At 46.4% G+C, this 23371-nt stretch overlaps 11 protein-coding genes across 11 annotated transcripts, besides 4 other annotated features; 6 read left to right on the forward strand and 5 right to left on the reverse strand.

Annotated features, from left to right (window-relative positions):
- Window positions 1-401: 401 nt before the first annotated feature.
- UA08_01221 (hypothetical protein) lies at window positions 402-1832 on the forward strand (the record flags this gene model as incomplete). The annotated part of the gene is made up of 2 exons (XM_020261791.1): window positions 402-522; window positions 598-1832. The coding sequence occupies 2 exons, from the start codon at window positions 402-404 to the stop codon at window positions 1830-1832; spliced, it is 1356 nt and encodes a 451-aa protein (XP_020123223.1).
- Window positions 1833-3061: 1229 nt separating this feature from the next.
- Window positions 3062-3652, forward strand: UA08_01222 (hypothetical protein; the record flags this gene model as incomplete). Its single annotated transcript, XM_020261802.1, has 3 exons — window positions 3062-3219; window positions 3286-3386; window positions 3465-3652. The coding sequence occupies 3 exons, from the start codon at window positions 3062-3064 to the stop codon at window positions 3650-3652; spliced, it is 447 nt and encodes a 148-aa protein (XP_020123220.1).
- Window positions 3653-3959: 307 nt separating this feature from the next.
- UA08_01223 (hypothetical protein) lies at window positions 3960-4911 on the reverse strand (the record flags this gene model as incomplete). Its single annotated transcript, XM_020261813.1, has 3 exons — window positions 3960-4635; window positions 4695-4712; window positions 4775-4911. 3 exons carry the CDS (start codon window positions 4909-4911, stop codon window positions 3960-3962), a joined length of 831 nt encoding a protein of 276 aa, XP_020123221.1.
- Window positions 4912-5835: 924 nt separating this feature from the next.
- Window positions 5836-6663, reverse strand: UA08_01224 (hypothetical protein; the record flags this gene model as incomplete). The annotated part of the gene is made up of 1 exon (XM_020261824.1): window positions 5836-6663. One exon carries the CDS (start codon window positions 6661-6663, stop codon window positions 5836-5838), a length of 828 nt encoding a protein of 275 aa, XP_020123225.1.
- Window positions 6664-8315: 1652 nt separating this feature from the next.
- UA08_01225 (hypothetical protein) lies at window positions 8316-10016 on the reverse strand (the record flags this gene model as incomplete). The annotated part of the gene is made up of 5 exons (XM_020261835.1): window positions 8316-8480; window positions 8547-9553; window positions 9628-9721; window positions 9809-9852; window positions 9911-10016. 5 exons carry the CDS (start codon window positions 10014-10016, stop codon window positions 8316-8318), a joined length of 1416 nt encoding a protein of 471 aa, XP_020123317.1.
- A 577-nt stretch (window positions 10017-10593) lies between these two features.
- UA08_01226 (putative squalene synthase) lies at window positions 10594-12195 on the forward strand (the record flags this gene model as incomplete). Its single annotated transcript, XM_020261846.1, has 4 exons — window positions 10594-10661; window positions 10735-11794; window positions 11854-12036; window positions 12091-12195. The coding sequence occupies 4 exons, from the start codon at window positions 10594-10596 to the stop codon at window positions 12193-12195; spliced, it is 1416 nt and encodes a 471-aa protein (XP_020123224.1).
- A 726-nt stretch (window positions 12196-12921) lies between these two features.
- Window positions 12922-13528, forward strand: UA08_01227 (hypothetical protein; the record flags this gene model as incomplete). The annotated part of the gene is made up of 2 exons (XM_020261857.1): window positions 12922-13029; window positions 13100-13528. 2 exons carry the CDS (start codon window positions 12922-12924, stop codon window positions 13526-13528), a joined length of 537 nt encoding a protein of 178 aa, XP_020123316.1.
- Window positions 13529-13620: 92 nt separating this feature from the next.
- Window positions 13621-14541, reverse strand: UA08_01228 (hypothetical protein; the record flags this gene model as incomplete). The annotated part of the gene is made up of 1 exon (XM_020261868.1): window positions 13621-14541. One exon carries the CDS (start codon window positions 14539-14541, stop codon window positions 13621-13623), a length of 921 nt encoding a protein of 306 aa, XP_020123624.1.
- Window positions 14542-14890: 349 nt separating this feature from the next.
- Window positions 14891-15275: a repeat region (Identified by RepeatMasker using a combination of RepBase library and repeat library created with RepeatScout).
- Window positions 15276-15521: a repeat region (Identified by RepeatMasker using a combination of RepBase library and repeat library created with RepeatScout).
- Window positions 15522-15589: a repeat region (Identified by RepeatMasker using a combination of RepBase library and repeat library created with RepeatScout).
- Window positions 15590-15655: 66 nt separating this feature from the next.
- Window positions 15656-15824: a repeat region (Identified by RepeatMasker using a combination of RepBase library and repeat library created with RepeatScout).
- Window positions 15825-16771: 947 nt separating this feature from the next.
- UA08_01229 (hypothetical protein) lies at window positions 16772-17960 on the forward strand (the record flags this gene model as incomplete). Its single annotated transcript, XM_020260871.1, has 5 exons — window positions 16772-16844; window positions 16897-17586; window positions 17630-17679; window positions 17770-17803; window positions 17854-17960. 5 exons carry the CDS (start codon window positions 16772-16774, stop codon window positions 17958-17960), a joined length of 954 nt encoding a protein of 317 aa, XP_020123625.1.
- A 1512-nt stretch (window positions 17961-19472) lies between these two features.
- On the reverse strand, window positions 19473-19796 carry UA08_01230 (hypothetical protein; the record flags this gene model as incomplete). Its single annotated transcript, XM_020260872.1, has 1 exon — window positions 19473-19796. The coding sequence occupies one exon, from the start codon at window positions 19794-19796 to the stop codon at window positions 19473-19475; it is 324 nt and encodes a 107-aa protein (XP_020123125.1).
- A 1261-nt stretch (window positions 19797-21057) lies between these two features.
- Window positions 21058-22912, forward strand: UA08_01231 (hypothetical protein; the record flags this gene model as incomplete). The annotated part of the gene is made up of 7 exons (XM_020260873.1): window positions 21058-21103; window positions 21263-21450; window positions 21505-21589; window positions 21763-21779; window positions 21810-22103; window positions 22169-22217; window positions 22287-22912. The coding sequence occupies 7 exons, from the start codon at window positions 21058-21060 to the stop codon at window positions 22910-22912; spliced, it is 1305 nt and encodes a 434-aa protein (XP_020123124.1).
- Between the last annotated feature and the right edge of the window lie 459 nt (window positions 22913-23371).

Below are 23371 nucleotides of genomic sequence, written 5' to 3' on the forward strand. Positions count from 1 at the left end.
GCCCAGGCTTAGCATCCCATCTGGGATTCTCACGGATCAATCGGCCTTTGCCAGCAATCTCCCTCGTTTCTGCCCCCAATGCACCGTATGTTTTCCACGCCATGAACAAGGCAGTCTGTGATAAGATGCTGAATTATCAACCTGTTGCCGAGTACTGCTTTGACCGTGAGTCATTTTGCTGTCTCTTCTGCCTCTCTTTTCCGTCCATTTTTCAGCCAGCAACGCCAAACTTCAACCCCCACATTCCCCCTCGAAACAGCCATCTATTTGGACGACGAACTGACTGACTGACTGCTCGTAACTGCAGTTGTTACACGGAATTACGTTAATTATCCTCTCTAGGAGGAGGACGCTGTTCTCCTTTCCACCTTCCTGCTCGCCGAGTTTGCCCTTCAGGAACAATGTCAGCGGCTCGCAAGGTGTTCCACTGTGCTGTGGACGACACTGTCCTGACCACCAATATCAGCGAAATCAAGCGATGGGCTTCTAATGGAGCAATAACCTTGTTTGTTCCGCTATACAGTAGGCTCGCCAATTAACTCCTCGCTCTTGTTGCTGGCCTGCGCGGTGACCGAGCACAGGCTAACAGATTTACAGCTCTCGAGCGTCTGCAAGCGCCAAAACGCGGTGGCTCCCAGGTTGCTATCAACTCCCGCGAAGCTGTTCGTTTTCTCGACCGAGTAACATCCGGAAAAGACAATATTCCGGCTGAGCGAATTATCCTACAGGGCCCGATGGAGCAGTACGAAAACTGGGCCGATGCAGAACAATACTTTCTCCCGGAATTCCAAGATGAAGCCGATGAGCACAACGCAGAGGTTGAAGGCGATGTGCTTTCTACACCCAAAGTGGAAGTCGGAGTGAAGGCGAATGGAAGTGCCCGGAAGTCGGAGCAAAAGGGACCTGGGTTGCCGGGCTTGCCAAGCGACCTGTCGCAGATGCTTCTGAGCAAACTCAATTTCAAAGAGCCAGCGCCTGTTGATATTAAGTCTTCAGTGTCCCTGCCGTCAATTGGTACTCAGAGCGATGAGGGATCGCGGACATCGTCTCGCAGTTCTCGCAGTGGTCCGGAATACGCAGAACATAACGCTACGCAGCCCGGACGTGGTCACCAGCGAACCACGTCTAGTTCATCAAGTTCTCCACCGATTCCTACAGCCCTGCGACCTTTGTTTAGTGCGCTGCTATGGCGTCTGCACCAGGACCAGGCGTCTACCGGAGTCCCACAAAACCTTACACTTGTCAGCAATGATCGTGACATCCAGATTTGGGCGGAGAAGTTTGGGATCTTGACCAAGAATATTCATCAGCTTCGAACGGCAATTCAGTACGAAGAAAAGGAATTTAAGAATCGCGTCAAATATGCCGAGAAAACGCAGCATGTCAACCCGTCGCCAAAGCCACTGTTGTCCTACGAAAATGAAAGTGAAGAGGACGAGTTGGTATTTGTTCCGCGTGGCCGAGGCAAAGGTGCGGGCCGGAGTACCGCAAGTCGGGGTGCAAATAATCGGAAGGCTCGAGCAGCAGCAGCAGCAGCTATTGCCCAGGCAGATACTACGGTTGAAGTGCCGTCGGAGCCTATCGACCCAGATTCATTTAGCCGCTCAATCGGTGCCACGACAACTGTGAGACAGCCTGCTTTGGATTTGAGTTCTCAGAATGGAGTATCTCGCAGTCTAGCAGCTTCTTCTAGGCGCCATGGCGGTGATCACGGCAATGCTGGCGGCGGCGGCGGTAGTAGTAGTCGCCGTCGTCAGCGCGGTGCTGGGGGGTCTCGAGCCAGTTCTTTTTCACGTGGTGGACGTGGTCAAGGAAAACTATGGGTTCCGTAAAAGACTGGTAAAGGGCCTCGGGCTGCATTCTTGCGAATGTATTTCCAGGCCATCTTGTCTACACTCAAATCAAGAAATATCAGGAAAGGGATTATCTATTTCCGCATGGCAATTGATGAATGGATGTGTTTTCATCGTCCTTTCTTAGGTTGGATGCATGATATCCTACTTTTGCCGGGAATCGAAACGTCCTGTGACAGAGATCAGGACTCTTTTTCCAGTGAGGAATGCCCCTGCGATAGTGGATATTGTGCTGATGCGACCTCTCTCGCTTGCATGAGAAATCATTTCCATCTTCTTGATGACATGATATCTTTGCCTTCTTTCGTTAGGGCAGAGTTGTTCTTTTCTCTGATCTGTCCTTTTCCTTTCGTACCAGATTCTACTCGGACGACTAGGGGCCACCAGAGGCTTGAGAAATAAATGGAAAAGTCTAAGTGAAGATGACATTATCGGAATTGATTGAAAAAGAAAAAAGAAAAAAAAAAAGAAAAAAAGAAGAAACGAAGAAACTAAAGACCAAAAGGAAAAAATATGATTCGGGGATCGTGGTATAAGTCATTTTGTGCAGCTCGCAGCTCCATAGCATTCGGACTCGGTTCATTACGGACATGGAAAGGACTTGCTTCGAATCGATTATCATTTGGTAATGGCATAATCCAGCAGCGACTGAGCTGAGGTCTGCGATGGTTCGTGTATAGCAACATTTGCATGTCGAGATGTGAATAGTCTGATTGCTTCCTTTTCTTCCTCTCATTTTGCTATATTTGATGTGTTGTTTGTGCTTGATCTCTTGCGGCTAGTTGATGAATTGCATCATATAACAGTCTGCTTTCAAATTGGACCAATCTTGATTTTATATTCTGACTCTCTCTGATCACGAAGTTATCGATCGATGTTGACGAAGTAGTTTGGTATTAGATAAGCAGGTGATAAAGTTCGCAGCTGATTCGATCGTGCGTCATAGCCAGACGATGCGGTCGGTCATGTGCAAAGTCACTTGACTTGACAGCCTAGTCTATATCTTCAGCGACATCAACCTTCCTCAGCCTGGGAGTCTTCTACAAACGCTCATGCTTTCATACTCTTGATTACCCATACTGACTGATATCTGTTATCCGGCCGACGCATCAAGCCAAGCCAAGCTTGCCTTCCCCGCATTTCTGATATCGGATCATCTATCGATCAACCCAATCTTCCACGAGAAATTCCTGAGGAGAAGAGAAACCATGTCTTCAGCTATCGACAGGTCCCACATCTCCCCCGACACCCTCGACCCATCAATTAACCAGCAACGCCGCGACTCTCTTGAGAAGCACCTCCAGACTCGACCGGAGCTGCAGGACTTAAAGGATAGACATATTCTGTTGAACACAAGTCTTGCTCCGTACGCTTCCTCTCATGTCTCTCGTAATGTTCTTAACTTACTAACGAGTTTGCAACACGTAAACAGAGGCCTGCAGGCTGCACAGGCAGATCTCGCTCGGCACCAAGCCTCGGACAGCCTCAGAAAACATTTGGAACACCGCCCTGATCGCGATGAGCTCGTCGATAGTACGTTCATGCGCCTTCATTTTCCCACAGCCCCTATAATGAGATCACTTACTAACCGAGTCACGAAATGGTTTACAGAAAATATTCTCCCTTCCTCTGCCCGCAACGATGTGGCGCCGGCCCTGCAGGCAAATGCACGAGAACTAGAAAGAAGCATGTTAGCCGACAACCTGGAGAATAAGATCAAGGGCCGGCCTGACCCTGAACAATTGATTGAGAAAGGTATCCTAGACGGAAGTGAGGACCCGAGAAGTCCTTCGGAATAAGTCATGTTGGTGCATTGGTCGAACTGAATCATTAGGGTAAGATAGGACAGGATAGGATTGAACTTTGTGGCGTTCACTTCGGATGAATGGTATTAATGGATGGATATGATAGGGTTACTGCTTGTTCTTTGTTTGCTGTTGCCTGATGGTGGGAAATCTGATATGTCAATAACTCCCGGCCCCCTCTGATCTCATCATGCAGCAAAGAAATTGAATCGATTTAAATTATTTTACTGCTTTACAAGAATCACTTCATTCACTCATACATATATCAGTTAGATTAGATGGTCATATAGTCATAAAAATGCTAATAACTTTCCACTTCCACACCCGTCGCACCGGCTCCTCCGCCTGCTGCGACTGACGACAGATCCGGCGTCCATCCACTCGGTCGTTCGCTGCCTCGGACCAGCAACCCATACGCTGCTCTCTCCACTTTTTCTACGCTTGCCTGCATAACCTCCATCTTCTTATACATATCGCGCATCATATGGCTGCTGTGTCTTCTAGGGACATTCAGTTTCTCCAGCATCGAGCGCATATATCTCAGATCAATCAAGATATCCGCCTTCTGAGCTGGGAGAATGGGGAACCGAGTTTGTGCTGATTCGGTGTCATTGGCATTGCTCTCTTTTTTCTTGATCTGCCCGCCCGTAGATAGGGTAGTCACGGCAAACCGCATCATTTCGCCCGTCAAATCGTACACACCCATGAGATAATCTTCGTCGGTTACGAGGATTCCACCGGGTAGTTGCGCAGCTACTTCCTTGCGAGTAATGAGGCGTTGGGTCTGGATGTAGTGCTGGAACGAGAGGGCTTCGATGAATTCCTGCAGGCCGCCGGATACTTGTCGCTGGTAGCGCCAGGAGTTTGTGCCGGTTAGTTCGGGGGAGATGGTCTTGAAAAGGTCGAGAATTTGGTCGAATCGGGTTTTGTTCTCTTTGGCGATGTTGGGTGGGATTGGGGCGTTGATTTCTCGTAATCTATAGTTCCACTTGTTAAAAAAGAAGAAATGCTTTATAGGAAGGAAATATAAGTATACCGTTGTAGTGCAAAGATACTATCGGAAGGATTAGCCAGATCCTAACTGAACAATGGAACTTGAAAAAAAAGGGAATATACATCTTTTTACTCAATGCAGTAATATCTCGCGATGCCTTGATGATCCTCTCTCTTCTGTCATGATGCTCATCGAGCTCGCCGCGGAAGGTCTCGAAAATCGACTGAATGAAAGAAGCTTGATTATCTTCTACGGCCATGGTCGAAGAGAAAGCTGGATTATTGCGATGATTGTTGACGATATGTCCTTCCCAAGATCTCTTGCTGGCCATGGATCTTTTTTTGAGTTGAGACTAGTTGGTGGTGAAGTAGTTATATGGATTGCTTTCGTGATCGAATCAAAGGAAGGAAGCGATGCGGGGACGCGATGACGATAATCTTGACGGCCTCAGGCTTTCAGATTAGTCATCCAACACGTAGCCCTAACTTGACAGACAAGTCGATGTGATGCAGGACAATATACCTTTATTCGATCTATGTGAGCATCTGAGACGCAGCCTTATTAAATCTTTGCTTTGATTCTAATGTCCACTGTTAGTGGCTACAAAGTGCGATTCGTTAACCCTAATCCCAAAGCCGAATTTACGCGAAAGCACTCCGGCTTTATTTCTCCAGTGTAAGTAGTATTGGCAGTGGAGATAGCCTATGAATTATTATCAAACAGAAATTGGAAGAGGAATTGCCTTGGGCCATCTGAATTGGTGGCGCTCGAGGTCATGCTAATGGTTGGCCAGGAATGTTTCATGGCACGTCATTCCACTGGCAAAAATCAGTGTACATTGGATTACCACGCCCCTGCCATGATGCATCATTATTGAAAACTACGGACTACTTGCTCAAAGAGCGAAGGCCAAAAAGCTACGAGATTTATATTCCACTCAGATTATCTATCTATCCGCCCTTGCATCCTCATATAGACATAAAGAATACTAGGTCCAGGACAACAAAAACAAATCACTGTGCATTCGTGTTGATTCCTTCCCCTATGAACACCCAACCGACTTAAGGGTATTGGTATAAAGTAATGCCATGCATAAATTATTAACAGTCGTCATCGACCGTTCCTGTTGTACTATTGGCAGATGTTTATGAACATATATATGTATATGTACAGTTGTGGCCATTTAATGACCAATGTACTTCACATCGACTTCCGAGTCGCTTGGGATAGAAGCAGAAGTCAAGACCTTGCCATTCTGCGAAATGTCCAGGACATCAGCACCGGAAGTACCAACACTGCTGCCGTCAGAGGTACCAGCAGTAGCGCCGGTGAAATTCACGGTTCCAAAGTTGGCGAAAGGAACCTGGCCGCCGTTGGAATCAAAGTCTTCAACGATCCACTCGGCGTTTTGGCCACCTAGGGTGGCGGTTGAAGAGGGGGCAGTGAGGCTCTGGCTGACCTTCTGACCGCTGGACAGATTTTCGATGACGGCAGTGCCGGCACTACTGCTAGTCGAGGTTACGGTGACCTGCATAACGTCTCCCGTGTTGATGGTGATGCCAGAGAAGTCGTAGGCGTAGTCAGGGTACCATTCGTACCAGGCATCGTAGCTAACCTGTCCAGAGGTTGAGATACCAAAGTCGAGACCAGTTTGCAGAATGGCAGTGGTGTAGGTATCACCGTCAATTCCAACCCAGGCAGAGGCATATGAATCTTGTGTGCCTCCCGAGGGGAGCGATGGTTTGGGAACAGTGAACTGCGCAGTCACTGAGGTGAAAGTCGTCCCCGAAGGAGGTGCAGTGAGAACACCACCAGACCAGTTGGAGCTGTAGTCAACATTTGTGCGGTTGGCGGTCTCAAACTCGTCGATATCGTCAGCAGGAAGCTTGGGATGAGTAAGGCGCGTCATTTCGTTGCGCGCAGCCACCCTGGCGGCGAGGCCATGGCCACGGGTAGCAGCAGCAGCAGCAGAAGCTGCGAGGAGGAGAAAGTGGGAAAGGAAGGCCTTCATTGTGATGTTGATGAGTGAGGTTGGCCTGGGATAGTTGAACACTAGAGTTAATATACTCTGCGCTACTGCTCAGAAGTTGCCCAGGTAATGGATGAAATGGTCAGGGAACATTCCAGAGGGCAGCGAACCTAGATTTCATATACTTTTATAACTTTTCGCCCACGGATATGCCAAGCCTCGAGACTCTGCTGTGGCATGGATACATGACCGAAAGCTATGCAGAATCGCAGCGCAAATCTGCTTCGCGTGATGGAGCATCCGGCCTATCAATACAGCCAAGAGGTACTCTCCGCAATGCCATGATTCCGTAGCATTGTTTGTGATTGCCCAGTAGTGTCAGACGCTCGTTCTAGCCCGTGTGGTTTTACAGAAGCTGCAGCTGCAAATGAGAAGACGTGTAACTTGACTGGAGACGACGCTGGCCTGCACAAGGCACCAGATGCAACGTGTTTTATCAAACTCCTGCTAGGAGGTTTGTGTTACACGCGTCCAGGCACCGGCACTGTGGAATGTGGAATTTGGACACGAGACTGAGGAGCAGGCGCGCCTTGGAAGCAATGTTGCAAGATAGAATAGCATTTAGGACACATTTCAGACACAGTGATAATAACATAGACTGTCAAAATATATCCTAGACACAAGCATCATCCAATCCTGGTGTTTGCATTGTGTTGTTCCTGTTGTTGTTGGAGGCTTTGTAGCGGGAAGCCCCGAGTTTGATGCGCGACCTGGAAATTCAGGCGCCCATGTGTACTGTACAACCTCGTCCAGGAATGCGTCACGAGGCAGCCATTGCCATTCTGTGACCAACCTTTGCGGCGGATCCCTTGACAGCTCCAGACACATGGTACCCTCATTCCTTGCATGTTTCGCAGTATTGTCCGCCTAATCGTTTTGCACATTCACTGACCACTTCGTCTGCAGTGCGACAGTCCTTCATTCAATGGACAGAGAGAGACACAGGCCGCCGTCCATGCATACGCTATCTTCATCCGCATGAGGTCAAATTATGTGCTGAGCAGGTTGCTCGCGATTGCATATGACTAAAAGGCGACTGTGTTGATCTACCAGGATACATCTGTACTCTATGTTATTAAAGTACATGTTGCGGGGGACTGTACCTACCTAGGTAGGTAGCATTGATGATCGGTATGATCACACAATAAGTTGCTCTGCAAGGATAATGACTCGGAGGATAGAAGAGAGGAAAAGAAAGAGACTTGCTGCAGTCGAATCAACTATCCAGGTGGTCTTGGAAATTAGGGCATCGTCACCCAACTGAGGGTGATGACCTTAGTAAGACTATATAGTCAACTAACAGCTGCTCCAATGAGGCAATGGCTCATAAAAGGAGATCCAATGTCTTTTCCACGTTTCAAGCAGTGGACAAGAATTGAGATTTCTATGTACAGACAAATCTCCCGACAAATATTTGAACAAGCAGTGCCATCTATCGGAAGTGAAACGAACATCAACAAGTGCCATAGAATAAGTAAGGGGAGAAAGCAAATTCCTGCAAGTAAAGGATATCTGTAGAAGGAGGGAATAAAACAACTGATTCATATCGACATAAATTCCGCGAATTATGCATCATACCCCATGGCAATAAGAACACCAAGCAAACAGCACATGACTCTGTAGCTACATCAGAATCAAGCCGATGCGGTTGGCCTTTCTTCAGACGATGCATGGCTTTTCGAAGCTTTACTCTCCTTATTTTTCTTTTTCTTGTCATCCTTGCTTTTCTTGGTGGCAGCCTCCGCCATGAGTTGCTCAAAAGCGAGATAATCGCCCTCTTCATCGGGGTCGCGTGCAGCCTAAATCATGGGCAATGTCAAAACACCTATCCGCATGAACACCCATATTATGAACAATACGCTTACCTTCTGGTAGATTGTACCGGCAAGAACCAAGGCATGTGCACGCTCCACACGCTTATCCAGCTTCACCGACTTGTCTCCCAAAACTTTGTCGCAAACATCGCGTAGCACAGATTGGATTTCAAACTTGCTTCCTCTCCATGCTGCTGCAAGTATCTTTCCTGTAACTTTCCTCTCGTACTCGGCTTTCTTCTCGTCGGTCCAGTCAGCGCCACCTTTCTCTTCTAGTTTAGCCATTTCCTCCATGGTCATTTGGGCATCAATGGCCGTGGAGATTGTGCCCCATGTCTCCTTAGCCAATGTTCCCTTATCCTTCAATCGTGAGAAAAAGCCTGAAATGCCCAAAAACTTCTGGGACTTCAGGAATGACGTTGCCTTTTGCAGGTATGTTTGTCCAATCGCATGGAGGATCTCTAGTCCAAAAGACTCCATCTTCAAGTTCTCCACTTCAAGGCGGATCTTCTCCTCAAAAGCGTGCGTAACTGCTGGACTTTTGTCCGTCTCTGTCCAAACACTAATGCGGTCAATAAGTTTGCGCACCAAAGTGTCAACCCGCTCCTGGCGAGCCTTCCGTCGTTCTTCTTCATATTGGGCTAGCCGCTCTTGTTGTTCCTTGCTAAGACCTTTTTTCTTTTCCTTCTTCCGTAGCTCCTTCTCTTCAGCCGTGACTCCAGCAGCTTCCAACCTCGCCTCTTCTTCTGACTTGTCCATGATTGCTTGCTGGCCCCAGTTGCGTCGGGGAGTGCTTGTACCAGAAGTGTGTCCTGATTCTGCGGGTGCAGCAGCCGCAGTTGCAGCTGGTGCTTCCTGCTTCGCTGCTGCCTCCACTTCTTCGCTATCGTCATGAATATTCAAATTCTCCTCAGCAGCCTGTGCCAGTTCCTCCTCCTCCATCTCCTGCATAGTGATATCCATAGTAGTTGTTAGGTCTTTCATGAGAGAGATTTCGCCGATAAGGTCTACGAATGCCTCGCCGCCGAATATCATGGTGAAGAACTGTGCCGGGTCCTCTGCCCAGGTATGTTAGTCCCCATGCTATCCGATACAGTGCCTTTGTCATCTTGATCACGGGAAAACGACATACCAAACCCTCCGCCTGGGACAGCTTGGTCCTTGCCAAACTTATCATATTGTTTCCGAAGCTCGTCATTGCTTAGCACTTGATAGGCTTCTCCAATCTGAACGAAAACAGCATATTAGCATTGTATCCCCAAATAACAGTTGATCAAATGCCTGCGGTGAGGTAGCTCCGGAGGGATCCGTACTGCTTGAAATCGAGCATGCGCAGTCTCATCGCCGGGGTTTTTATCTACAATTCAAAGCTAACATCAGTCGCTGTAGACCTCCACAAAGGACGGTCTTCATACCTGGATGAGTGGTGATGGCAAGCTTCCTGTATGCTTTCTTTATTTCCAGCTCGGTAGCCGTCGGGGGGACGCCAAGTGCATCATAGTAGGAGGTGTCAACAACCATGGTTAAGCGATGGATATTTTTTCTTTGCAGAAATCAAGCTTATACCATCAAACACGAGCCCGATGTCTCAGCGATGCCGTGAACGAAGGGCTGTCAGGTGTTGTCTGTTTGTCTGTCGCTGTCCAATCGCATCTGATTTGCCCTACTGAGGTCATGTTTTTTCGGCTCCCCGCCATGTTTGCACTGTTTGGCGCAGCTGCCCTAGGCAACAAGGCTGCAAGGCCGCACAGCGGTCCACGAGTCGCCAAGCCTCGCCGGGCCGCCTAATTTTTCCGAGCATCGCCGCAGTCTTTTTGCTTCCCCAGTTTCCCCTTTTACCTGACCCAGTCCGGGCTAAATTTTCATTTCGCTTAACCCAGCCAGCGCTGCTTCTTCCTTCCTTTCCTCTTTCTCCCCCATCACAGCACCCTCTACTCCCTCTCTTTCTTCCATATGATGGGGAAATTTGCTAGGCCTCTCTCTCACCCACGATTTGGCCTTGATCTTGCTGTTGGTCACTGATCGATCTTTTCCAATTCACACCACAAGACTCACTCTTGCTTGGCTGGAATAATTACGTCGTTCGCGCACCGCCGTCATGGGTCTTCTGTGGAATATCGCCTATTATAGCTGCCATCCGAATCAGTTGAGGTCCATCATCCAATGGTACGTCCGTCTTTAATTGAATGGAGGCTGGCTTTTGATTGCATGTCTAATTGTATCGCCATTGATTTGGTAGGAAAGTATGGCACAACCCTCCACACGAGCGTGATATTTCTAAGGACTCGGAAACGCTCAAAAAATGCTTCCATTTCCTGCAATTGACCAGCAGGAGCTTCTCAACCGTCATCTTGGAGCTTCACCCAGAGATGCTGATTCCTGTCACTGTCTTCTACCTTGTTCTCCGCGGGCTGGATACGATTGAAGATGATACCTCCGTGCCGTTTGATGTGAAGGAGCCATTGTTGCGAGACTTCAAGAACATCATCGAGAAAGATGGTTGGACCTGGAATGGCAATCGTCCGGAAGAAAAGGACCGGCAACTCTTGGTTGAGTTTGATAATGTCATTGCCGAGTACAAGCCGCTGAAGCCAACGTACCGTGCAATTATCAAAGACATAACCAATAAAATGGGGAATGGCATGGCGGATTTCGTCTACAAGGCCGAAACAGACGGCATCAGTGTACAAACAGTGGAAGAATATGACCTTTACTGTTATTATGTAGCGGGTCTTGTCGGGGAGGGTGTAACTCGGCTATTTGTCGAAGCACAATTTGGCAACCCAGGATTGCTGTCACGCCCCAATCTCCATAAATCAATGGGGTTATTTTTGCAAAAAATCAACATTATTCGTGATATCCGCGAGGACCACGATGACCGACGACATTTCTGGCCCAAAGAGATTTGGTCCAAACATGTTGATAAGTTCGAGGATCTTTTTGACCCTCAATATAAAGAAGCCGCTTTGAACTGCAACTCAGAAATGGTCCTGAATGCTCTCAATCATGTCGAAGAGTGTCTCTTCTATCTTGCGGGGATACGGGAGCAGAGTGTGTTCAATTTCTGTGCTATCCCACAAGCCATGGCTATTGCGACACTGGAGCTGTGCTTCCGCAATTACTCGATGTTCCAACGAAACATCAAAATCACAAAGGGCGATGCTTGCCGTTTGATGATTGAGTCGACACAAAACCTGAGAGTCCTCTGTGACACGTTTCGCAAATATACCCGCAAGATCCATCAGAAAAACACTCCGAAGGATCCTAATTTCGTGGAAATCAGTATCGTTTGTGGTAATGTAAGTGAACTTCCCCTGCCACCTACCTTGTACACGATAATAACGTGGCTGGGGTGCAGATCGAGCGATTCATTGAGACGCTTTTCCCATCGCAAAAGGCCGAGGATGCCAAGAGTAAATTGGCTGGTCACTCAACAGAAGAGGAAGAAAAGAAGAAGCAGCGAGAACTAGAGTCCTGGGAGGACCTCAAAATGATGCTGACGATTATGGGCGCCATTGTCTTCTTAATTACGATCGTACTGGTATGTTTACATGCATTCATTCATCGGCGAACTCTTGTCTGACGATTCATATAGTTTTTTGTGGCTTGGCTATTAGGCGCTCGGTTTGATCTGGCCTTGGCCGAGATCAGAAAGGGCAATTTTCGTCCACCCAACAAAGTTGCTCATTCAGAGCTATAACTAATTACGACCGATTTATCTGAGCATACCTTAACACCTTGATACCTTGTCTATTTCTGCACGATGGATATGTTGTCATGCCAGCGCATTGACAGCATTTGTACAGGCAGTGTAATGAATGTACTATTACTAACCTACTAATAATATATGAGCCAACATCCTGGTCTTGCCACATAGTTAGTTTCAATTCCACGTCCACCCATTCTGAGACATAGCACGGATGTCAAATTGCGACTCGGCCTTTCCATGGCTGCAGTCGTGCCGAAGAAGTGCTTACATCGACTCTTTCATGTCGGGGATGTACTAGATTTGTGTCTTGTCTGCTTCAGTGCGGGCGATGGCACACATCCATTGAAGAACCGAGACATACTGTAGACCGAGTTTACCTAAATATGCTTATTCCGTATATCTAGTATCTTTTACTCGCTCAATATACAGACAAGACTTAGTTTATCTGATCATCTATTTTAAGAAAGGCACGTGGGAGGCGGCAAGCTCCGCAATTTCTAATCCTGACAGATTCGGATATTTTCAATTTATCGATAGATAAATATTCAAAACATGCATGCGCCTTCCAACCCATAAGACAAATCCTCGCCAATGCGTTTTGCTTTATATTCAAGAGTTCGGCCAAAAAGTATATTCAGAAACTGCACTCGGCCTCGTCTTGCCGCATCAGTCAGATACAACCCCCCACCGGCCCTTGTTGCAAACCGGTCCATCACCATGAGTGATCAACGTGACGAAAGGAACAAAAAGGATGAAGAACAAATGAAGCTCACACCAGCAGAGTTTCGCGCCTACAATCGCATGGCCGAGCACATGGATTACTTTGTACATCCTATTTCTTTCTATCTTTACGTTTGTTTGATCGGCGTATGATGTTACTAACGCATTGTTCTAGCATAATCATTTCCGCCAGAGCTGGAATGAACTCTACTCTGCGTGTTGCGACAACAAACGGCCAACAGGCGTGTCAATCCGGCAGTTTCTAAACATGGGCATGGAATTCCTCTCGCAGCTCGGTCTTCACCATAGCATCGAGGAGCAAAGTATCTTCCCGGTACTGGCGAAGAAAATGCCCGAGTTTAAGAGGGAAGTACATCTACTCAAGCAGCACAAAGAGATACATAAGGGTATGGATAAACTTGAGAACTATCTGATGGCATGCAAATCCGGGGAGAAGGAGTTGAGGCTGGATGAAATGAAGACGGTTATGGATTCCTTTGGTAAGGTGTTGTGGGATCATTTGGATGATGAGGTCAGGACTCTTGGGGCGGAGAATATGAGGAAGCACTGGACGATTGAGGAAATGAAGAGGTTACCGATGTAAAGGATGAATATATAGAAAGATTCTGAAAAAAAAAAAAGGGGGGGGGGGGGGCCGCAAGCTAAATTGACAAACACCAACGTCTAATGATTAGATTATTGTAAATTGGTCCTCATGAAATCGGCAATATCCTTCGCGGCCGGTCCTACAAATTCCTCTTTGTCATACAAGTCGATGTGCGTTCCCTTGGGAACAACAATCTTCGTAGCTGCACCGCCAATGAGCTTATCCAGCTTGTCCGAATGCCATCTCGAAGTAGCATTCTCACCAACAATCGTCAATACGGGCTGCTTCAAATACAAATCAGCCAGATGGAAAGCGTCAAAGTTGAGCGCAAGTGGGAGACTTCGGAGCAGCATCTTGTTTTCGGCCCGGGGATGCTGTGCGCGCGGTGTCAAGTAGTACTCGTGCGCCTCTTTGAGATCATAAGGCGTTTTATCGTCGACTGGCTGTATATAAGGAGCAGTGGCTGCGGCTGCCTCTACACCGCCATTTTCAGCTTCAACTTTCAGCAGCTGCGAAATCATTTTTATGGTTTCCACATGCTTCGTAGGATCTTCATCGCCTGCCCAGCCCAGGCGCCCAGCATCACCAATATTCATCAAGCTCACTGCAGCGACTGCTCTTATACGGTAATCGGCCTTTGCAGCCGCTACCGCATAACCACCGCCGGCACATACACCGACGACGCCGATTTTGTCGGTATCAACGTCGCTTCCGAGGTTCTGTTGGATGTAGTCCACGACGCTGGAGATGTCGCTCACGCGCGCCGAGGGGTCTTCGAGATAGCGCGGCTTTCCGCCGCTTTCGCCTTGGTAGCTTGCGTCGTAGCAGATGGTTGTGAAGCCCTGCTGGGAGAGATGCTGCGCATAAAGGCCTGCTGCTTGCTCCTTGACGCTTCCGGCGGGGTGCACAACTATCAGTGCAGGCGGTTTTGTTGCGGTGACCGGAGAGGCTTTGTATAGAAGACCGGCCAAGGCAATGCTGCTGGTTTTGGGGATGGAGATTGCAGACATTTGGGGGAATTGTGAGCTGTTTCTTCACTTGATAGATCCCTACAATCAGCACAAGGACATGCTACTGTTATTTATGTACTTGTTGTTAGGTGGGAGGATCTGCTTTCAGCCGACTTCAGCTGCAGTGGACCCAACGTCTAGCTCTCCGTGATTATTGGAAAAATTTGGTTCTTATGGACTGAGTCTGATAGTGCTACACCCGGCAAAGTAACTAATGACGAACGGATAAAACACGTCAACATCGGATTCCATAGTACAGTGGGTGGACACAAGTATTTGGACACCCCAAAACGCGCTAGTCACACCATCAGCGATTCTGCTGGATAAAACACGTCAACATTGGATTCCATAACGTAATCGGACACCCACTCGGCCAGGACACGGACCCGGCCACTTTTCCCGGAAAACGCGCTTTATATTATTTACACAATTTCATCGTGTCAAAATGCCACCAATACGCAATAAAAAAGCGCCAATATCTATAGAAATTAAAGGCTGTATTCTATTGGCTATTTCTAATTTGAAAAATGGCAGGATTCGCAGTATTTGCTAGGCCGCAGCTCTTTATATAATCCTATATACAACACTCCAGGATTGGATCAATGGTATTGAATATAAAGGCGAAAAATGTGCCAATAGATATAAATTAACTTAATTTAAAGAAGATTCTCTTCTAAAATGGGTTCTTAATTTAGATAAATATAAATTATCTTTCTAGCTATCTCTTTTACAAGTGTAAGGCGGAATCCTGGATGGAGTTGGGAATAGCTTCAAAGTACGGCGGGCACGTGACCTCGCCCGGCTTCCCGCCGCTAATTGAACTAGCGGCTTGGCACGCACCGCCTTATAATCGCGGGAGGCCTCAGGCCTTTAAGCAGCAGCGATTAGCTGCTGAGCATATGTGTATATACGTTCTATATTCGAATCTATTCCTAGGCCGAAGCCGAATCCTAGCTACGTTCTTGCAACCCCCGTCACACAAAGACATCAAAAAGATATTTTAGGATATAATAGCCTTTAATAGACGCTTATTATTAATTTTATTATATAATAATCCAGAGGCCTCTATGCAAGGTGTCACAATAAATTTATCTATGCACTTTACCAGACACAACTTCTAGAGCTACTTAAAGAAGAAGATATCTTTATATAAGATAATACACCAGTTCATAAAACGCATATTATAAAGAAATTACTTAAGGAAATACATATTAAAGTAATAAAATAACCACCTCATTCACCAGATCTTAATCTAATCAAAAATCTATAGGCAATTATAAAGAGCTATATACATGAATAGTATCCTTGGTTAGAACATGTACTAGATAATGCTAAGACTCTATATCAACTTATAAAGACTACACAGCACTATTAGGAACAAATTAATATGCAAATATTAGAATCGTTATACCTCTCCATACCTTATAGGATACAGGCCATACTCAACGCGGATAAGTGGTATACAACTTATTAGGGCTTTTGGAACTTTGTATGTAACCTAAATAGAAAGGCGGTGTGACGCGTAAAGTGGGTCAAAATCAAGGGTGTCCAAATACTTGTGTCCTACGTCCCGCCGCCAACAACCCCAGTTCAATTATTTAAGGCACCTAAGATCTGCAGACTACTTTCTCTAGGACCATTTCATATTCAACGACGTCTAGTCTGATTCGAAACATCGCGGCTGGTGACCACGAGGCGTACATGGAATATGCCCTTAAACAGGCCCGTCTTTCCTCATTCTGCGTCGGCGCAGTCCTTGTTGATGCAGATAAGAACGAGGTCTTGTCGACCGGGTCTTCGATGGAACTGCCAGGAGACAGACCGGGAGATCCGGGCAACACCCATGCTGAACAGTGCTGCTTCATCAAGATTGCTGACAAGTATGGTTTGCCGGAAGAGCGACTAGGAGAGGTGCTGCCACAAAATACGGTCCTGTACACAACCATGGAACCATGCAACAGAAGTCTCGACCGCAGGGCACGGAAACTAGGGCTAGGGTTATATTCGAGCTCGTCTAGTTTCGAATACTGTAAATCCCATTCGAATACCGTCTATGTCTACCTAGGTATGTGATCGGATCAAATATAGCTGAACAACTCATATGAAAACTTATTTAGCGCTGCATAAAAATATCATTTCCGTGTGCGGGGTGATTTGTATATATCGGACGACGGATCCTGCCTAATCACGTAGACCATAATAGAAAGCTGCCAGTAATCATTTCCTTATAATGAGTGGCACCGACGACCGTAAATCGGCTATTATAATGCACGACGGAGAGCTCGATCCGAGCGTCGTCGCAGGTAAATCTCACTTTCGAGCATGTTTTGTTTCACCCACTGACTGCGACCAAAGAACTGCCGAAACATTGTCGGATTGTATCTACAGAGCACCGTGGCACCAGCTTCTGGGGTCGAACTGGCCGGATAAACGTGGAATTGAGTGATGGAACTCCTCTCTCATACTTTGTGAAAATATTGCCGAAAGAGCTGGGCAAGAACATCGTCCGCGGGGAGTTCGAGTCTATGAAGGAAATATCCACGTTGCTTCCTGATTTTGCACCGAAGCCAATCGCCTGGGGAACGTATGAAAACATGCCAGACATGCATTTCTTACTATGCGAATATCGAGTTATGCAAGAGCAGATGCCAGATCCGCACAAATTTACAGCTCGCCTTGCAGAGCTCCACCAAAGCAGCAAGTCGACGAACGGCAAATTTGGCTTCCATGTAACTATTTACAGCGGCAATTTGCCGCAAAGGACCGACTGGGAGGATAGCTGGGGGGTTTTCTTCTCGAAGAGTTTAAAGCAAGCCCTAGACCTAGAGCTACAAGCTAAAGGGCCGGATTCAGAGCTTGATATTCTCGTCCCGATCCTTTTTGACAAAGTTATACCTCGTCTACTTCGACCCCTGGAGAGCGAGGGGAGAACAGTAAAACCCTCACTGGTTCACGGAGATCTTTGGTATGGAAATTCTGGAATAGACGTTGAGACCGGCGAAGCTCTCGTCTTTGACGCATGCTGTTTCTACGCGCATAACGAGTGTAAGTTGGTATTACTAGTATCAATGAATAAATGGCATGTCAGACTTACGATTATTTGGTTTGATGGAAGACGAATTTGGCCAGTGGAGACCGGTTTGTAATCGATTCGGCAAGGAGTACTTGGTATACAAAACAATCGTTTGTTACTAACCATGCAAAGGAGATTTAACACTCACGTTTCAGCCCTCTTCAATGAGAATCACGGGCTTAGAGAACAGTATGTTACTATCTCTTGAATTTTATAAGCAGAAGTCTAACAAGTTGTAGGATGCTTAATGACATCAAGGACTTGGTTGAAAGATATGGTTGATACGCAGGGAAAAGGCGAAGACAACCTGCAAACTATACTGTCTCTTGATCTCTTCGCTATCTAATAGAGAAATGGCATGGCACGCACAATAGTATATAATATCAATGATAAAAGCCAGAGCGGTCTCCAGTTGATCTTGCGTCAAAACTAGCATTGTCAGTGACATGCCTAGGTACCAACAAGGACCTGGAGACTCATGATATATCTTGTTCTCGAAAACTGCTACTTATCTACGCTACATATTGCTTTCTTAAATTAAAACTAACAATATATTTAGAATAACCTATACCTGTCCCAAGCAAGCCAAATTGATCTCCGGTTCCCGTGCTTTGAAGAGAACTTGTGCTGTCTGATCACAAACGAGGTCTATACCAAATTCCATGTTTCGCGGCCGAGTTTGGCCATCGGCAAATTTAAAGTCATACTTCGTAACCAAATGCACCAGCAGAATCTTGATTTCGTTGGCAGCGAAGAAGCGGCCAGGGCATGCATGGAGACCATGACCAAATCCAAAATGTTGTGAGCTTGTCATCACCAACTGATGCTTATTTTCGCTTCCTGGACTCTGTCTATGGTTGTAAAACCAGTATCCATTGTAGGAGTTTGCGTTGGGATAGACCCAACAGTCCTGCATAACATGAGCCGAGCCAACGAGGCTTGCTCCCTTTGGGATCATAGTCTTGTCACTAAGAGTGACGGCTTCTGTTGCGTAGCGCTGAATAGAAGCTGGTAAGGCAGTTAATGAGATATGAGCAAAGAGACAGATCTATCTGAAACGAGAATCATCAAGATACTTGGGATGCAGCACGATGATTGGGCCACGTGGGAATATCATTTGGAAGATCAGTTTCCCCTATATTACATTTTAGTATTTCTCTTGTACCCTCCCATCTTGATTGGGCATTTGCATATCGTACTTGCTCAAAGCCTTGAGTGATCAAATTTCGAGCAGATGTCAAATAACGTATCTTCGCCTTGGTGTTTGACACCTCCCAGGGGGTCTTTCCCACCAGAGGAACATTCTTGTGTGGAATCTCGTCAAAGAAGATTGATGAAATGGTATATAGAAGAACGAGTAGTACTGCTAGAGAGCTTGCTCGGATAATGTATGGATTGTCCAGCAATTCTGCCATCATGCCGGGCCGAAATCACTGCAGTTATCACCTTATCAGTAAGTAAAAGATGCAACTTCGAGCAACAAAATATACCTTTGCATGTGCTGTATCTGGCTATCTGCTTATCCTCTCGTTTCTCCCTAGAAATTAAACAGACAGACGCGGACTTTTTCTCCGTCAAGGCTCACGGACCGCCGCTTGTTGACCCTGTAAGAAATTAGGGCTTACCTGGTACATATGTATGTAGTGCCCAGCTGGTTGTGCGGAGTATGCATTGAATACTAATGCAAGAAAGCCTAGCCCTTGTGCACACCATTTCATATCCTGCATACATTTGATTGGGCACAAGAATATTGTCATTGACGCGTATTCCGTTTCTTTCTATTTAATACAATTGAGATAACTAAACCCTATTAGAAGTGATATCTTGTCTTGCCACTTCTGCTATTCCCTGTGTCGATTCAACGCTGGTTGAATCCAATGCCAAAGACAATCAAAAGCCTCATGACCGCAATAGGTGCCGAGGTCCAAAACATAAAGTGATACTCGACTGACCAGATACTCGTATCGCAGCAGATCCTCCATCCCCCGACGGCCTGAGCAGCCGAGTGGCACCAAGCCAGATCACTCAATAGCATGCCTGCGCATAGGAATCGCCAAGAGCGTTCGTCATCGGTGAGTCGTAGTACAACGGCCTCGACGAAGGCGAAATAGAGCCAGGCTCCACCTAGCTCGATGTGCAAGAACATCATTTCGGGGGCGAAATTGACTGTACCGGGGGTCATGCTTGACATAAAGATGCTGGGAGACACCAAGGACTGGATAGCGCCACTAATAGCAAATATAGGCTCTATAGTAGTGATTGTCATGCGGTAGATTGAAGGGATAGCGGCCGAACCTAGAACGAGTGAGGCCACGGTGACTGCTGTTTTGACGGGCACAGAAAGATGATAGGTCTTGGACGAGGCGTCGATCCTAAGGATTCCTGCAACAAGAATATTTTTTTCTGGATGACTTGAGTATGGTGAGATCTTAGGAAGTGCGCGAGCATCTTGGCTGGTTAAATACCGGTTCCTTTTGGGGGCTGAACTAGGAGTTGGGGTTAGACTTTAACACTCCTCGATAGATTGTGGATTTCAATAACCTTGAGTGCGAATGCACACGTCAGCTAGATGGTGGGCTTTCGTAATTCTATTACCAGTCATCTGGCTTTGAGCGGTGCATTATAGATACTCATGTCGTTGTAGGTACCGAGGTATCACCACTGTCGAGGGATCAGATTCCAGGAATCTCTGAAAGTTGAAAATACTACCAATAGCAGCCTGGCATAAGATTTGTCACGTCTGACTCTTCTATATTAACTTCATACAGATTTTTACATGGACGATCAACACAATTACCTGTCAGCAATGCATCCGTAGTTGGAAGGTTACGCATTATACTTCATAGATATATTAGTCACGGAGAGTCTAATGCAGCCAAGATACCTAGGTAAGGATCGTTATTGCCAAGGAAGTACACATAGTAAAAAGCCCTAATTAGTCTTGTTCATTCACTATCGGAAATGCAAAGCCTATAGTAACAATGGAAATACTTGTTCAGAGTCCTGACAAATATCACAAGTAATTCGCGCTCCCCGTGATCGACATTGTCACATTTGTATGTCTTTGGTGAGCCATTACAGAAAGCATGGCTTGGTACGTATCCATCATGCAAGCTTTTTCCAATCAAAAGCCTGGCTCGACTACTAGGTATACAGTTAATCCCAGAAAGAGGTTATTGCTATTGGCTATATCACTCGGTACCATGTAGTTATGACTGGATGCTGAGTATATGCAGGCTTTTCCTTCTAATCACTGACTAGTCCAACCATTTGCAAGCATGGAATTGGAGACCAAGACGGGTTGTAGCAATTGGAGCTGTATCTTTTACTTAAAGGCTGCTCGCCGCACCTGTAGCGTAGCTGCTGGCTATGCATATTTTACTGCTTTTCATTTTCATCAGTTTCCACGTCTTCATACTGTTCCTCCACTTGTGAAATCGACAATGGTCTTCCAGGGCACCTTGCAGTCATGGGCAAATATGGAAGAAAGTTTTTAGCCCTCTTATACGAGTCAATTTATTAGCACCTCAATCCTTCTTTTCACGCTTTATCTATTCCGGTTTCTTTATTTTCGTTGAACTTCGCTGAATGCAAAAGATAGAGAGTACCCTGGCCCTCCACAGCTGATATCACCTATTGACAAGATAGCTCAATCCTTCTTTGAGACGCCGTTTGACTTTCTGGTTGATGGCTTCAAGGCTACCTCATCCTCGATATTCTGGTTTAGACTTTTCAAACATGAAGTGACTGCCATTTCCGGAAGTGCAGCACGGAATGTGTTCTTTCAAGAGAGGACTCTGAACCTGTATGAAGGGTTTCAGGTTCTTATAGGTACCGTATGTTTAATGAACTCGATAGACAGACACGGCACGATTGATTCTTTCTCCTAGATCCCTACTGATCTCGATCCCCACGTCCTCAGTGGGATCTATAAGCGCTTGAATATCATTCAGAAGCCCGAAAGCTTGGCATCAAGTTTGTTGATCCTATTCTCATCGGTGCCGACGACGAGATGATTGACTCTTACCACAGTGCTTCCTCGATTATTGTCGGATTGCCATCATAAGATAAACTTGTGGGGAAAACAGGGCGTCTTAGATCCCTGCTCCACAGTACATGAGGCAAGTAAATAAGTACTCGTACTATAGAAGTCTTCAGCAAGCATGTATGTTATCTACGTATTCTTATTTTCTAGGTTACCTTCCGAATGATCATCCGGGCAGTCTCCTCACACGATATAGCTGAAAACGACGCCATGGTATCCCGTCTGAAGTACTTCTACGATATTATCGACTCCCCCGGCAAGCCAATGTTAGGTCCATTGTCATGGATACCAGGATTTGCTATGGCCCAGAAGCTTTGGGCATCCACGAGCGTCTACCGGATTTTTAATAATGCTGTTCATGAAAGGAAATATGCTAAAATCAAGAGGGATGATACACTACAACAACTTCTTGATGCGAGAGAAAGTTGGCAGTGCATAGTAGGGGTAAGTATTTGGCTGCATCTTCGTTATTACATTCTATCATCCCACTGATTGTGACTGTCATATAGTTCATGATGGGACTCCCAATAGCAGGAGCACGTTCGACTGGAACTATCGGTATTATTGAAGCGCCGATATCGACATTATTCCCTAACTTGCCGACTAACACAAATTTATCTACTATAGGATCGTGGGTCTTGATATTCTTGTCTTACGAAGAGCACTGGTACTTGACTGTTCGAAAGGAGGTTCAAGCCCTCATCTCAATGTACGAGCCTACTACTACTACAACAACAGAATCTTTCTCCGGGGAATCTATCTTCCATTCTCTTTCAGCTATTCCTCTAGAAGGCTGGGAATCTCTGACACCACAACTTGACCTGTGCATACGCGAAACGCTCCGAAGAGCGCAGCCACATACCGCAGTACGAAGGAATACAGGCCCCGAACTTACCATCGCCGACTATGAAATCCCCTCCGGCGCATTTGTCGTTTACCCCTTTTCGGATACTCTGCTCAACCCTGCAACTTACCCTAATCCCCTGAAGTGGGATCCCGCACGGCATAGCTCAACCTCACAAGAGAACTTTATCGGCTGGGGTGGGGGAAAGCATATGTGCAAGGGCCAACGTCTTGCAAAGTTGACTATGAAGCTTGTCGTGGCATACACGTTGATGAGGTTTGATTTGGCTGCTGTTGATGGGAGGGAAGTTAGGGCTGAACCGATCCCGGACTGGAATGACTTTCTGACTTGCAGACCGCAGGAGGGATGCAGTATCAATTTTTCAGAGCGGAGAGGTTGGAACGATTAAACAAGTCTTCACTTTCAAGCTTTTAAAATATCAGTTTACTACTACGCCAGAAAGAACGTCAGGTGTAAGATAAACCACTAATTGCTATACAACCTTACATATACCGGAGATGCTATGATTTAGTATAGTTCCTAGATATTTAATTATATCTTGGTTTGGCGGAAGTCTATTAAGCCGCATTTTAAATCTTCTTCAGTTATGCTGTCACCATCATCCAGCGACAGGCGCTGGTTTTTATTGCGAGACGGTATGGGGGGAGCTCTCGATCGGCCCTCAATCTGATTAGAAAATGGTCGCGTGATAGGTTTTGGATGATCAAAGATGATTCACTCTTTTATTTCCCAGATATCGTTTGAATAGGCGATATAGATCTGGTTTTCGGTGCCAGGGTCTTAAACGCGTATTCTTATAATTTGGCAAACATTCAATATTACAGGGCAAATTTCCGTCTCACTCTGC

The sequence above is a fragment of the Talaromyces atroroseus genome, assembly GCF_001907595.1.
Source record: "Talaromyces atroroseus strain IBT 11181 chromosome Unknown scaffold_1, whole genome shotgun sequence".
Taxonomy (NCBI): Eukaryota; Fungi; Ascomycota; class Eurotiomycetes; order Eurotiales; family Trichocomaceae; genus Talaromyces; species Talaromyces atroroseus.